Source organism: Mya arenaria, chromosome 15, assembly GCF_026914265.1.
Source record: "Mya arenaria isolate MELC-2E11 chromosome 15, ASM2691426v1".
NCBI lineage: Eukaryota > Metazoa > Mollusca > Bivalvia > Myida > Myidae > Mya > Mya arenaria.
This window is the reverse complement of record NC_069136.1, coordinates 44,122,755-44,137,954: the sequence shown is the minus strand read 5'-3', so window position 1 is coordinate 44,137,954 and position 15,200 is coordinate 44,122,755. Positions and strand designations below refer to the sequence as shown.

General features: G+C 38.0%; 1 protein-coding gene across 1 annotated transcript; it reads right to left on the bottom strand.

Annotated features, from left to right (window-relative positions):
- Positions 1-2,019: 2,019 nt before the first annotated feature.
- On the bottom strand, positions 2,020-10,183 carry LOC128219068 (sortilin-related receptor-like). The gene is made up of 7 exons (XM_052926886.1): positions 10,158-10,183; positions 8,141-8,231; positions 7,635-7,784; positions 7,270-7,380; positions 6,237-6,359; positions 5,231-5,353; positions 2,020-2,202 (listed from the first exon to the last, which is right to left on the bottom strand). The coding sequence occupies exons 2-7, from the start codon at positions 8,229-8,231 to the stop codon at positions 2,081-2,083; spliced, it is 720 nt and encodes a 239-aa protein (XP_052782846.1). The 5' UTR covers positions 10,158-10,183; the 3' UTR covers positions 2,020-2,080.
- Positions 10,184-15,200: the final 5,017 nt, after the last annotated feature.

The window sequence follows — 15,200 nt, the reverse complement described above, 5'->3', positions numbered from 1 at the left end:
TCCAGTGGGGCAATGATCCTGTCCATGTCATCATCAAGTCCAGTGGGGCAATCATCATGTCTATGTCATCATCGTGTCCAGTGGGGCAATCATCATGTCCATGTCATCATCGAGTCCAGTGGGGCAATCATCATGTCTATGTCATCATCGTGTCCAGTGGGGCAATCATCATGTCCATGTCCTCAACGTCTTCAGTGGGACAATCATCATGTCCATGTCCTCATCGTGTCCAGTGGGGCAATCATCGTGTCCATGTCCTCATCGTCTCCAGTGGGGTAATCATCATGTTCAGGTCATCATCGTCTCCAGTGACCCAATCATCATGTCCATGTCATCATCGCCTCCAGTGGGTTAATTATCATGTCCATGTCCTCATCGTCTTCAGTGGGGCAATCATCATGTCCATGTCCTCATCGTGTCCAGTGGGGCAATCATCATGTCCATGTCCTCATCGTCTCCAGTGGGGTAATCATCATGTTCAGGTCATCATCGTCTCCAGTGACCCAATCATCATGTCCATGTCATCATCGTCTTCAGTGGGGCAATCATCATGTCCATGTCCTCATCGCCTCCAGTGGGTTAATCATCATGTCCATGTCCTCAACGTCTTCAGTGGGACAATCATCATGTCCATGTCCTCATCGTGTCCAGTGGGGCAATCATCATGTCCATGTCCTCATCGTCTCCAGTGGGGTAATCATCATGTTCAGGTCATCATCGTCTCCAGTGACCCAATCATCATGTCCATGTCATCATCGCCTCCAGTGGGTTAATTATCATGTCCATGTCCTCATCGTCTTCAGTGGGGCAATCTCCATTCAATGTCATAATCGTCTTCAGTGGGGCAAGCATTTTGTCCATGTCTGATAGGTAATTTGATTTTACTAATTCATATAATATTATTATTTACTTAACGGTGGAGAGTCGTTGTTAGAAGCAAATGTCAAATTCTAAGCGTTTCTTACGGCGCATCATTTCGTCCTCCAATACTTGACACTGCGTAAAACAGTCGCATGGTTTCGACAGGTTCGTCTGTCATTGTACGTCATCATTCCAAATGACCCACAATTTGGGTCTGTTGGAGGTAAAAGTTGCAAACATGTTTAATATGATCAGTGTTAGGGAAGCTGACAGAGTAGTTGAAATCTACATTGAATTAAGAAATTATATTAAAGACAGCGTAGATTAATTGGTGTTTTATGCAATAATGACTCTCAGATCAACTCAAAACATCAAAGCAAACGTTAACTGATTGACAGTAGTAAAGTAATAAATTTGCTATATATTAAAAACAGAATTACGCATAGATATATTTTTTAAGAGTCGAATAAGAGTAACTTCTCGCGAGTTGTGGACGTTTGGTCGAGGTGTTGCGACTGTCTACTGAAATAATCGCCATATTTCGGTATTTACTCCGTGAAACAGTGTTATACACTGATGCACGTTAAAGAACTGGGTAGCTCTAACCAGGGTTACATTATGTCTGTACACCATGCTCGAAAACCAAATATGACTAACATTCTGGCCGGACACTCGCCGAATGGGTTTTGCCCGATTGAGAGTATAAATAAGCCCACACCCCCCTCACCGCCGATATTTGTCGGAGTCATAAATGTGATTGCGATCATTGTTTGATGTACTAAATCGTTGATTATTATATTATGTATGTACCTGTTTGATATTGTGTTAGTATTATCAATAAAGTTATTCAAACAAAGTTGACACAAATAATTCAAATTCCATTTTTAATTGTAAGTTTGCTGTATTCACGACGGAAACATATCACAATACCACTTTAATGGCTGATATAAGTGAGCATGGTTTTCGAAATTCAGTATGTTTTGTTTCGTGCTTCATATTTTGGTATTTCGAATGGATATATCGAATGTTCGTTGTCTCGAACTTTTTCCCGACGTCCGGACGACTGCGACATAACGAGTTTTGACCGTATATTATATCCGTTTTTCTTTGTCTGATGCAAACCTTTAATGACGCCAGGAACAGTAAAAAATAACAATATGAAGCTTGCTATTTATTTCAGTACATGTCCTGTAAGTATACTTGACACTGGAAGGTTACGTTAGAAACACGGTGCCATCGCTGGGGGGATATCACCGATATCATTGCAGAAAATGGTGCAATCTTCAATCGGTTCCTTAAGCACGCAGATTGACACACACAAGCACATGCCTATTTCCTGGGCTGCAATATAAGATTTAGCAAATAGCAATATTGCAACACAACCAAATTTATTGCAATACCTTTTAAGAGGTACAAAAAATTCCGTTATGAAATAAAAGAAAAGTGTAACACAACCTGGTAACTTATTTTGAAAATTTGTTTTTAAAGTTGAAAGATGGTAATTTATGTATTTGTTGTAATGAAGTAGAAGACTAACTATTTTGTTAATAGAAAAATTCACATATTTTTAACTAAAAAAGAAATATTTTGTAAGGACATGTGGTGAAAACAAATTGTTTAACAACGGAAAAACATTGTCGTGGGATATAAACTACACCAAAGAGCTATAAGTTTATTTGGTTTTAAGTCAAACTTGCTTATCATGATTTGCTTTCAAGTTCCCATGCCAACACTCAAAAACAAACAAAAAAACTGCGTGGGTCCAGTGGGGGCAATCATCATATCCATGTCCTCATCGTGTCCAGTGGGGCAATCATCAGACGAAAAATATGTTAAATTTAATAATGATATTCTGTTGTGTCTTACTTACAATGTTCCACAAGGTAGTTGTTGGGAATATTTTATTGATAATAGTGTGTTTGAAATTATACTACATGATATGATGAAAGGCCTGATTTTGTCTTAAAAGACAATGCTTACTCTTGATTAGAAGATATTTGGTATTTGGGAAGGCAGCAGGGCCTGATTATTTGTTGAATGAGTTTTTGAAATATGGTATTTTGAGTGAGTTCAAGAAAGGTTTATTGTTATTAGAAGAGTATTGTGATAGATATGAAAGCTAAGTGTAAATGCTACCAAGAATAAGGTAATGATTTTTAAAAAGGTTGGCAGGTTAAGGAACACTATTAGTGTTTATTATAAGGGTGAACATTTATAGACAGCCAGAAATTTTATGTCCTTAGGTATTGGTTTTACAAGTGAAGGCTCTTTTAAAACAACTTTTGATACACTATCAGGAAATCGCAGATGTATGTGTATACCGTAAGGAATCGCTATTTTATGTACCAACTGTATGCAATCAATTGTGTATGAACAAACTCGTATGGAATCGGTGTTGTATGTACATACTGTATGCAATCAATTGTGTATAAACAAAACCGTATGGAATCGGAGTTGTATGTACATACTGTATGCAATCAATTGTGTATAAACAAAACCGTATGGAATCGGAGTTGCATGTACATACTGTATGCAAACAATTGTGTATAAACAAAACCGTATGGAATCGGTGTTGTATGCGCATACTGTATGCAATCGCTGTTGTATTTAGATACTCTTTGAAATCGCGTTTGTAAGTACATGCTGTATGCAATCGTTGTTGTAAGTACATTCTGTATGCTATCGCTGTTGTATGTACATACTGTATGGAATCACTGTTGTTTGTGCATACACGTATTGTATAAAATCGTTGTTGTAAATACATTCTGTATGCTATCGTTGTTGTATGTACATACTTTATGGAATCGCTGATGTATGTACATACTGTATGAAATCGCTCTTGTATGTATATACTGTATGAAATCGTTATTGTATTTGTATACAGTATAAAACCGCTGTCGTATGTACATACTGTATAAAATCGTTCGTGTTTGAAAATACTGTATGGAATCGCTGTTGTTCGTACAAAATGTATGGAATCGCTGTTGTATATGCATACTGTATGGAATCGCTGCTGTATGTAGATATGGTATTGAATCGCTATTGTATATACATATTGTAAGGAATGGTTTGTGTAGATACATACTGAATAGAATCGCTGTTGTTTGTACATACTCTATGAAATTGCTGTTGTATAGGCTATTGTATGGAATCTTTTGTGTATGTACACACTGTATGAAATTGCTGTGGTATGTACATACTGTTTGGAATCGTTGTTGTATGTATACACTGAATAAAATCAATGTTGTATGTACATACTGTATGGATTCGCTGTTGAATGTACATGATGTATGGATTCGCTGTTGTATGTACATAATGTATGGATTCGCTGTTGTATGTACATAATGTATGGATTCGCTGTTGTATGTGAATACTGTATGTTATCGCTGTTGTACGAGCATACTGTTTGCAATCGCAGTAGTATGTACATATTCTATGAACTCGTCGTTGTATGTACATACATCATAATATCGCTGATGAATGTACATACGGTATGGAATCGTTGTTGTATGTACATACGGTATGGAATCGTTGTTGTATGTATACACTGTATGAAATTGCTGTTGCATGTACATACTGCATGAAATCGTTGTTGTATGTACATACTGCATGAAATCGTTGTTGTATGTACAAACTGCAAGGAATCGCTGTTGTATTTACATACTGTATGGAATCTCTGTTGTATATACCTATTGTATGAAATCGTTTGTGTATATACATACTGTATGGAATCGCTGTTGTATGTACATAATGTATGCAATCGTTCGTGTATGTACATACTGTGTGCAATCGTTTGTGTATATACATACTGAATGGAATCGTTGTTGTATATACAAACTGCATGGAATCGCTGTTGTATGTACATACTGAATGGAATCGCTGTTGTATATACATATTGTATGGAATGGTTGTTGTATGTACATACTGTATGGAATCGCTGTTGTATGTACATACAGTACGGGATCGTTTGTGCATGTAAATACTGTATTGAATCGCTGTTGTATGAACATACTGTATGGAATCGCTGTTGCATGTAAATACTGTATTGAATCGCTGTTGTATGTACATACTGTATGGAATCGCTGTTGTTTATGCATACTTTATGGAATCGTTTGTGCATGTACATACTGTATGGATTCGCTGTTGTATGTACATACTGTATGAAATCGTAGTTGTATGTACATACTGTATGGAATCTTTTCTGTATCTTACTATATTCAATCGTTTGTGTATGTATATACTGTATGGACTCGCTGTTGTATATACATACTGTATGGAATCGCTATTGTTTGTTTATACTGTATCCACTCGCAGTTATATGTAAGTACTATGTGTATTAGATACTTAAAATTGTGACAAACCAACTTACTTAGTTTAGTACTGCAATTTTGCTCGTCCGCACCGTCTGAGCATTGTTTATCACCATCGCAAACGTAGGCAACGTTTCCATTTGGGCAACGGACTTGTCCATCCATGAGCCCACTTATTCTCTCTGAAAGGAAGACATACATAGTAACCATAAACTAGCTACTTTATAGGTATATACCGCGTACATATCAAATATGTCTTTGAAACATACATATAATGTATGGCTGCAATCGTGTACGCATATAATTGTGTACCCCGTGTTCAGGGGCTTAGCTAGGCCAAAAAAGGTTATAAGCCCGATAGTTCTTGGGGGTTGGACATACTCCGATAGATTTTCCTTTAATAGAAGCAAAGTGATCTGGGAGGATCATTGGAGCTTTAAATTTTAAGACAAAAGATACAATTACATCAATTTTATATGCAATTTATAGACACCTAATTTTACATACAAATATAACATTCAAATAAAGCAATACACCCTGCATGTAGTTAAAAAAACTCTTATTAATTCGTGGGCTTGGGTGAAAACAAAGCTTTCTACAATCGCGTCAACATCTACGGCTATATCGCGTTGGTTGTGCAAGGGTCCAGGCTAGACAGCCTATCTGGAGACTGTGTGTTTCATTGATATGTTTTGACGCCCTTTGACGACTAAACGATTCCACGCATGGCGCGGATGTAGATGGTATAGTTAATAACGTATGCTGTAAAATTCTGGTCAATCGTCTCCAGCAGCGTTTACGGAATCTGTTCCATCTCCCGTGCAGGTCATCGGGCCTTTCAGTGCATTATATCACCGCGGAACATTTTCCTAAGATTTTTCTCAAACGTGAATAAAAACTTTTGAGGAGTTCAATGTGTTTAAGTAGCAACCAGTTTTTATTGCAATTTTGACCATTTAGAATTTGTCATTTTCCAAAAATGTTGTGGCCCAGGCCTACAAAGCCTACATGTAGCTACGCCCCTGGGTGTTGTTTATCATATTTGAAAGGCAGATGGCAACATACCACAAATCTTCTTGTCTTCATCGTCGCCAGAAGGGCAATCATCATGTCCATCGCACATACGATCCAAGTCAACGCACGTTTTGCCATCTTTGCACAGAATACTCTTTTTCGGGCAAATCGTTGCTGAAATGATAAATTATATACTTGAATAACAACATCCTTAAAAGCAAAATGCAGTTCACCTTAGAGATTCGAAACCATGTCATATTTGGGCATAGTTGCTGTGTGGATACTGTGATTATAGTAACGTGGTTTTGATGTAATAACTGGCTTCATCTGCTGACCTTAACTGATATTTGTCAAGAAAACTGTTTCCCATGAGCTCAATACTAATCAAAATAAAAAAGGAGTTTGATATTGTTTCAGATGTATGTGCCTGACCTGACAATCCAGCAGGTATTTTCAAACTCATTAAAAAAGTGTTAGGAACGTATACATCGTAAACTGTTTTTCAACTGACTGTCTTTTAATACCATTGTGATATCAAAGCACGTTCATACATACTGTTGCGTGTATCTTTGACACATATTAGATGTCGTTAAGTTATGAGTAGGGGCTGTAAAAGGTGACCCCGTACTTTGTCGGGGAGCAAGTTTAAGGCAATTTTGTTTTTTGCATATCATACCTACGATGGTATTTTATTCATGTGAGGGATCGGTAAAAAGTATGCCCCCTCCTCGCCTACTGTGTTGCTATCTATGTTTCTGTTGCTTGAAATTTGAAAAGGTCCTAATGACTCTTAAAGAGACTCGGGCATAGTTTGTAAAATGCATTATTCATGTAAAAAACTGTATTACAAATTTTAGCATGGCAAATCACCAGGAGTGTTAAAATAACGATGCCGTTTGACCTTTGAATAGGTTATTGATTATAAGAATTCATATAATTACTATCATTTCCTTCACGGCGGATGCTAACCACATTTTATCGATCCATTTTCGATCAATTGCATATTCCCTGAAGCTATGTGTTTAAACTAAAAACATGTACAGTCGGTTTATGAAACAAATTTTCAATTTTAAGCGTTTCTTACGGCACATCATTTCGTCCTCCAATCCTTGACAATGCGTAAAGCCGTCGCATAGTTTCCCACAGGATCGTCTGTCATTGCACGTCATCATTCCAAATGCCCCACAATTTGGGTCTGTTGGTAATAGAATTTATATACATTTATATATCAGTGTGTGTATAACACGTGATAAATTGCCTCATAAGAGCTACGTCGAAAGGCAATATTTTGCTTCGAATGAAGTCTTTAAAAAAGATAACTTTAATAAAAAAATAAAATAAAAAAAAACACATTACTTAACTCGATCGGTTCCAAGACACATCAAATAAGAATCAGATATAGCATTTGTTTGTTTTCGCCCCTCAAGTTACAGATTGAACAGTACATACTCGAGCATCCGCTCTCGTCGGCGCCATTCGAGCAATCCGGAAATCCGTTACAAACGGCGCTTGCAGGCACGCACTCTGGGTAGCCCATGGGATGACCCCTGCCGCATTGAAATTGTTCATCACAGTTTGGAGCTTCATGATGCGGCATACCTTCAACGATTTGTTTTATTCATTTATTCAATTACACATTGTATCATCCTCGTCCTCCACCTCCTCCTCCTCCTCATCTTCCTCCTCCTCCTCCTCCTCCTCCTCATCATCATCATCATCATCATCATCATCATCATCATCATCATCATCATCATCATCGTCATCACCACCACCACCATCATCATCATCATCATCATCATCATCATCATCATCATCATCATCATCATAAGCACCACCACCACCACCACCACCAAATAGCAACGCATGTATAACAAAAAGCAGCGAATGTCTTTGTGTAGCAAATAGCAGCGCATGTCTTCGAAAAGGTAACTTTAAATGTATTAAAAAGAGAATACCATAGAATTTCCTTGGTGATGATTGCCTTGGTCTTCCTTCTACAGTATTTGCAACAATCAGTGCAAGGAGCAGGATAAAGGGACCCTTCATCTGCAAGCAAATATATGACAAGTAATTCATACAACTCAATGTTTTACTCACAAAGTGGAATTCAAGCGTTCGTTTAACTATCGGTAAATAACTGTGGGTTATACGCTTGTCCATTACATTATTGCATTTGGCCAAAACAAAAAGTGACGACTCATTTTTCAACTCATTGATGGGTATCTGTTGTTTGCATTCTATTGATAGTGTCAGTCGGATTAATATGTAGATGAGAGAGTCCCGGTTTTGAAAACAATTATTTTTGTCTTATAATTATTATTCAATATTTTAATGTTAATTTTATCTTGTTAATAAAGGCGTTTACGTTCTCTTTTTTATCGTTAATGATGTGAATATCCCCCGACATTGTCCCTGCATTCAATCATTCAGGCTGTTCATGATTAAAAACGAGTTTTCTTATTTCTTGTTGTGGAATCGCACCCCATTCCTTTTCAAGAAATACTCGAAGGTCTACTAGGTGTTATGTGCATTTTAAATCAGAGAAACGCGGCGCCCAAGAACATCCCACACGTGTTTAATGCACGAGAGGTCGGGCCAGTTTATGCGCTGTATGCCATTTTCCTGGACGAACTGGTTCAAAATTGCATCCCTTAGGGTCATAGCATTGTCATCTTGATAGATTGGCTGGCGACGTTGTTCTGTCGTAGGAACGGAAACGCGTGAGGTCCAAAAATCTCGTCTCGATACCGTTGACCGGTCAATGAGCCGTCAACAAACACAAGGCATGGCACACTGCGCATGACGCTCACGACGTCGGCGCCACACAAGCTGGCGTCCGTCAACATTCCGAAGGTAAAAAAAGGACTCGTCACTGAACAACACAGGCCGCCACTGCGCTCTGTTCCATCATGCATGCTCGATGCAAAATATTAGCCGGGTATGTATGTGTCGGTCTTGTAAGCCTGGTTTCATCGCCTGAACACGTGACGGCGTGCATTTGGCTACAGATAACTTGGAATGAAACAGGTCTTGCGCCTTGACCCCACCTCGTCCTTAGAGTTTTATACATCGCATCAATGGACAAAAACCTCTTTCTAGCGAAGTTTTTACTTCAAGGTATCGGTCTTCCTGGCCGGAAGTGGATCTGGGTCACCTGATAGACCGCGACGTATAACGAACGGTCCCTCTCGCTTTAAACCCTTGTCATAAGCGGTAAATCGTTGCACGGTTAACGTTGAAGCGCCGTGCAATTTTTTCGACAATCCACTCCACTTCTGTAAATCCGATAGCACGTACCCGGTCGTCGTCGGATAAATGATTACGATTTATTTCTATCAAAAATGCTGTTTGGACGTACACAATTAAAACAACTTGTGGCTTATTCAAAATGAAATCATGTATAACAGAACAAATTAAGTCATGCAATTTCTCCATTAATCTAAAAAAACACGTGCATCTTGTGACTTTTGACTGTAGATCCCTACCCATTTATAACGGTATTATCTTAAAGTTAATGACCAATGAATAATCTTTAATATACATGCAGTCGTTCAAAATAAAAATTACTTACACAAAATAAATACCATTATTGATGAATATTTAACAGTGGGAAAATGCAGATTTTATGACATTTTCGTATTTTTCAAACACCAATCACAATTTCTAAATGATTCTTTTAAAAAAAAACATTCGAAGAAAAATTATTATTTTATGAACTAACACTTACAATATCCATGAAATACAAAAATGAAAAGACAAGATGACAACTGCTGGCAGCTACTTCCCGCCGGATGCTGCCCTCCAACCATTACACTTACATATTTGAATAACTTTTTCAATATGAAATAAAACTTGCTAAACACAACAAAAAAGCAACATCTTAGTTGACTATAGCAACAGCAAAATCATTGACATTTAAAATGTATTCTCATTTTTTTATATTATTTTATCAAATGGCTTAAAATGGCTTACATTGTTCAGTTCCCATCAACTCCGTGAATGTGAATAACGTCAATTGTGAACCTTTAGGCCATTAGGCGTAAACGGAAACATAACAGTTTATTCAATTGACAGAAGTTAGTATGCAGTAAAATATACCTTATAGGGCTTTAAAATAGTTTATATATTCGTTGGACACGTCATGTTGATTTCCAAGATCACTTTAAATTTTAGTAATTTATAATTTAATTTATTCAAATGTCACTACATAAATACAAAAAGAAAATTCGTTAGAACTAGTATAATAAGATAGCAATATCATCTTAAGAATAACAACCACTGATTATTGGTATACTAATGATCGGAAGTAGAGCAGGAACTAAGGCAGCCCGTAGTGGATATCCTATTACCCATCATTACAATCAAGGAAAACATAACATTTCAATATTTAATTCATTTTGTTTGTCTTTATCTTATGTTTGGAAAATAATGGACAAGGCTCGGACGAAGTGTAGATAAAATATCAACGGTTCTGTCATGGTATATCTATGATCAGGTCCGAGCAATCTATTTAATACCACAAATTGTCCATAAACAGTTATTTAAGAGTTGCCAATCGCCAATGAGAGGCTGAGATAGTGGAAGCCGATCTTCCCAAATAGAAAACGTCTTTATTGCGTTATGAAGAGCCCAGAGCATTAAAAGCATTTGCAAGATTTAAAAGCTGAATGTCGCATTTCTGTTTTATACACATCTTCATCATCTATTGCAAAGAGCTAAGGCCGGGCCAAAGTAGCCTCAGGAAAGTTTTACTTATTGTGACACCTGCCAATAATTTGGTTGGCGTTTTCATGGCGACGCGAAAAATTCGCAGCAATGCAATTTATTACATAGACAAATATAGCGTACAATGGGTATTCTATAGCATAGCATGGCAAACATAGCATAGCGTATATAATGGCAATACAAGTTTTGAAGCGTTCCGGCCTTAAGAATTCTGAAGGCCATGTATATGGTATCAACTGTGTAAGACCATCACTGTATATATGTAGTTAAGATTACTAGTATTTCGTTGGTTGTCCAATCTGCTTTTACATGATTATTATTTTGGTTGTTTATATATCTTGCACCTAAGTGTTTCACAAGAAGGCACTTCAAAGTAAAATAGTTAAATCATGGTTCTAATATAAATATATGAAGCTGGCGTCACAGTAAGTAAATTGCAATGGAATATACGTTGATGTTGAAATGCCTGCGCACGTATTATGCAAATCATTATAAGTTGAAGATTTCACGAAGTTTATACGCGGTGGCACTTATGACCAAGTCTGGTGTCAGGTAAACGCCGTCGGGAAGTAGTTGAGAGCAATTAACCGTATGGGAAATGTAAAAACCGCCTTTTGACGGAGTTGCGTTTGTACAAAAACTACCGAGGCGCCGCCTCGTTTTATTCATAGTGACATTATTGGAAGAATATCGCCATCGGGTTTGTGACAAAATTTGAGAAAATACTACTTTAACGTTAGGAAGCAATCGTTTGACCTTGTCGAGCAAAATAATATATTCACCCATCTCTTCTTTTAGTTTACGTTTTCCAATGTCATTACAACCGCAGTGGATAACCAAGACGGATGGAGGATTAGTATTTGCGCGGGCCAAGTGTTGCAACTTTCTTCCGACGTCCATTAATCGCATACCACCGTATCCTTGTCACTGTATTTCACATTTGGGAATATGAAGGTTTATGCTTTTATTTCTGGAGTGGCAAAACGCTGATTTTATGATTGAAGAGCCCACCATCCACACGAGTCTGACACCTAACTGGGAAGGAGAGAGTTAAATCAATTTAGGGATAACTCCAGAGGTAGTTGCTTTAATATACGACTCATACGCCTCTGATTTCATCTACCAGCAGCCTTTATTGTATCCGCAGAGCGGCCAACCGTTGCGGCGGTTGTTTCAGGCCCAATACGAAATGAATGAGTGTTGTATTTTCCGAAATCGGAGTTTAAAAGAATCACGGTTTTCTTTTAAACAAAAGAGAATTGTGAACGAGTTTATAGCGTGCCATTTGATTGTCAAAATAGTGTGCCGCTTACTTTAGGTCTGCGTATCGCATATTGTTCAAAGCTAGTTATTGGACATAGTGACTTTCCAGTTTTGTTTAAGTCTGATCACCTGCCCTTTTGATTGCTGATCGGTTTTGGGACCCCTTAGAGTAAGCAAAAGCGCATCTTTGACAGGATAATACGATACGTCCCTGTTGGACAGAACCCTATTACTTAAGCTCCGGTTGGTTCAAGCTATTTCGCCGACCCTGAAAAAGGCTACGTGAAAGCAGCGGTAAACAAACAGCTCTCATAAACATTATGGCAGACTGATGGTAATTTTTTTAACAATGTCCTTAAACAGATTGACGGTAAATGGTAGGTTTGTTTTTATTGACGGCTTTGATCTCTGAATACCTATTAATACTTTGTTCACAATATAGTTATCTGTTATGTCAACGTGCCTTACAGTTTACATTGACATCATATGGCGCATTTATATTGTCTGGCGGTATTATGCCACACCCCTTCCAGTGACAGAGACGAAAGGAAGAAAACAATTTCTGCTGGAGGCCTCGATTGAAATAGTTCGTGCTTGGTTCTAAATTATTCGAACCACCTTACACCTACAGCGTAAGAAGTATTTTCTGACAAAGACGATTTGATTATTCGTTTAGCTTCATTCCGGAGATAATTTTCCGAAAAATGTCTGGGATTACTTTCGGAAAAGGTGACAGCGTCACGCTGTGCAAGAGTCTGTCTCACTGTTTACGGGTAATAAAGTCAGCGATAAAATTGTGTTTAGATGCAATATGGACAGCCTTAAACAGTATATTTTGGCGCATGCATGCCAATACAAATTGCCTGACTAAATGCATTTGTCTTTTTGACTTTGACGACTGACTGTTTAACACAGACACTAGTGCGTTATTGTTAATATGTATGAGAACTAAGCTTTTGGATAGCTTGGTACCCCATAAGGTCGTAGCTAGCAGTACCGGGACCATTTCCAAGAATGTTATGTCTCGCATAATGTCCTCATTTTTCCAATGTACCGGCCATTGAAAATATGCCCATTTTCCTTGAAAATAGCAATAACATCCTAAGTTAGGATTGCTGTCACTGTCGGTGAAAAGCTGCAGGGTTTCGCTGTCGCGCCAGACTTTGTTCGGAATAGGGCAAATTCCATTTAAATTAGACAAGAATTCTAACCACATCAATAGATCTTCCTTCATGCATTGCGTTATTCTGATAACTCTTTTTTACGCCCGACATTGCATCGTAAAATCGTCTTTTGAAAGCTCTGCTTGATCGTGTCGCTCGAAAAAAAGTTTGCCGACAAAGGATTGCAAGTTTCGGACAGTGATTTTTTTCTGGGGTAAAATTTGTAATATAATAGCTTTTAATTACGAGAGCTCCTCAAGTGAAATGCGAATCAACATTTTCTCCGAATAATTTTCATGCCTTGAAAAGTGATCACTGTTGTCGGCCATACGCTTTTATCAGTATTTATTGGAACGCCGTATCCATTGCATACGGTAGTATATATTGTCACCAGGCTTTGGCAATTTTCTGTTCCATGTTGACCAAAACAAATAAAGTCATCCAAGTAATGATCGATAGTATCTTGACCTGATAGTGTCGCAACTGACCAGTGAACACATTTTAAAAAAAAAACACTCGAAATAAAAACTGGCACAACTCACACCAAGTGGGAGATTCCTATCTATGATTGTTTCCCCATTTATTTTAATTCCAAGTAAATTGAAATCATCTGTTATAATTGGGAGAAGCCGATAACCCGATTTTATGTCGCATTTTGCCAAGAGTGAACCTTTACCGAATTCGACTACCATATCGGCAACTTTGTCAAATGATGTATAAGATACGCTTTTCAGTTATTCGTATTAATTTGCATTTACACTTGTATTATCATTTCTTGGGAAACTTAAATGTTTAATAAGTCCGTTAGATTTTGGGACAAGTCCCACAGATGAAATTCTTAATTTTTTTATAGGAGTTGAAAAGGGACCGGTCATTCGACCCGCATCTACTTCCTTTTATGTCTTTTCTAAAACTTCGTCTGCGTTTGTTACCGCCGATTGTATTTTTTTCCTAGCGGCGCGGACCTAAACAGTTGAACCGGAAACCATGCTTAAACCCGTTTAAAAGTATATCGGCGTGATCCTTGTTTGGGTATGAAAAAAGGTAATGTTCGATTGCATTTACATGTATTGGACTATATCCCAGGGCTTTTAACCGAGCGAATTGTTCACTAGTTTCTATCGGAGACCCTAGGTTGGAACTGCGGACGAGATGGTAAAAACTGCAGTGAGACAGGCCGGGCGCGTTAGGCTGCACCACGGACCTGATATGATGCTCCGTATGAGCCGAGGTGTCGGTTATTTGGATAAGATCTAAAAGGATGATCTAAAGTACAATTAAATCATTTATGCAAGTAGTTGCAAAAATATCGTGTGCACTGTCTGTTATTAAAATCATTGCATTTCTTGAGCAAGGTTCTAAATCTGCTGATGACTTTGGAGTGCTAATACAAAGGAGCCACAATTCATAATCGATTTTTGAGAATGAAAGGCCAGTCGGGTCGCTGGAGAGACGCAAACGAAACTGCTGATCATAGTCAAGGTATCTCAGGCCGGGATATGTTTAGCCCCAAGCCGAATGTCAATGCCGTATTTAAGTATTTCTTGCATTATATTTGGATGTGCTGCCAAAAAGAAGAACGCATATATAAAGAAAGCGTCCGTCCATGAGGAGATATCTTTAAGTTTGACTAGAGATGATTTTGGTTTAATTAAAAGCTCCCCGTTCTGACCAAGTGTAAGTTCTTGATCGTTTGCAGTGTGCGTCTCTCCAAGCAGGGACGTAAACTCGGCATAGCTCCCCGAGACAATTTTATCTCGTACTGTTGGAGAGACAGAGTACCCTAACTGCGCGTGGTTGCTAGGTTGCATAGTGGGAACATCAAAATCTAAACGTAATTAGGGATTGGGTAATTATACCTTGC

Excerpts from the sequence above, each read along its gene's own strand:
- LOC128219068 (XM_052926886.1), bottom strand. The coding sequence starts at position 8,231 with ATGAAGGGTCCCTTTATCCTGCTCCTTGCACTGATTGTTGCAAATACT. Across the intron at positions 6,360-7,269 it reads GGAGGACGAAATGATGTGCC|CAACGATTTGCCCGAAAAAG; the intron begins GTAAGAAACGCT and ends TTATCATTTCAG. Across the intron at positions 5,354-6,236 it reads TGAAGACAAGAAGATTTGTG|AGAGAATAAGTGGGCTCATG; the intron begins GTATGTTGCCAT and ends TCTTCCTTTCAG.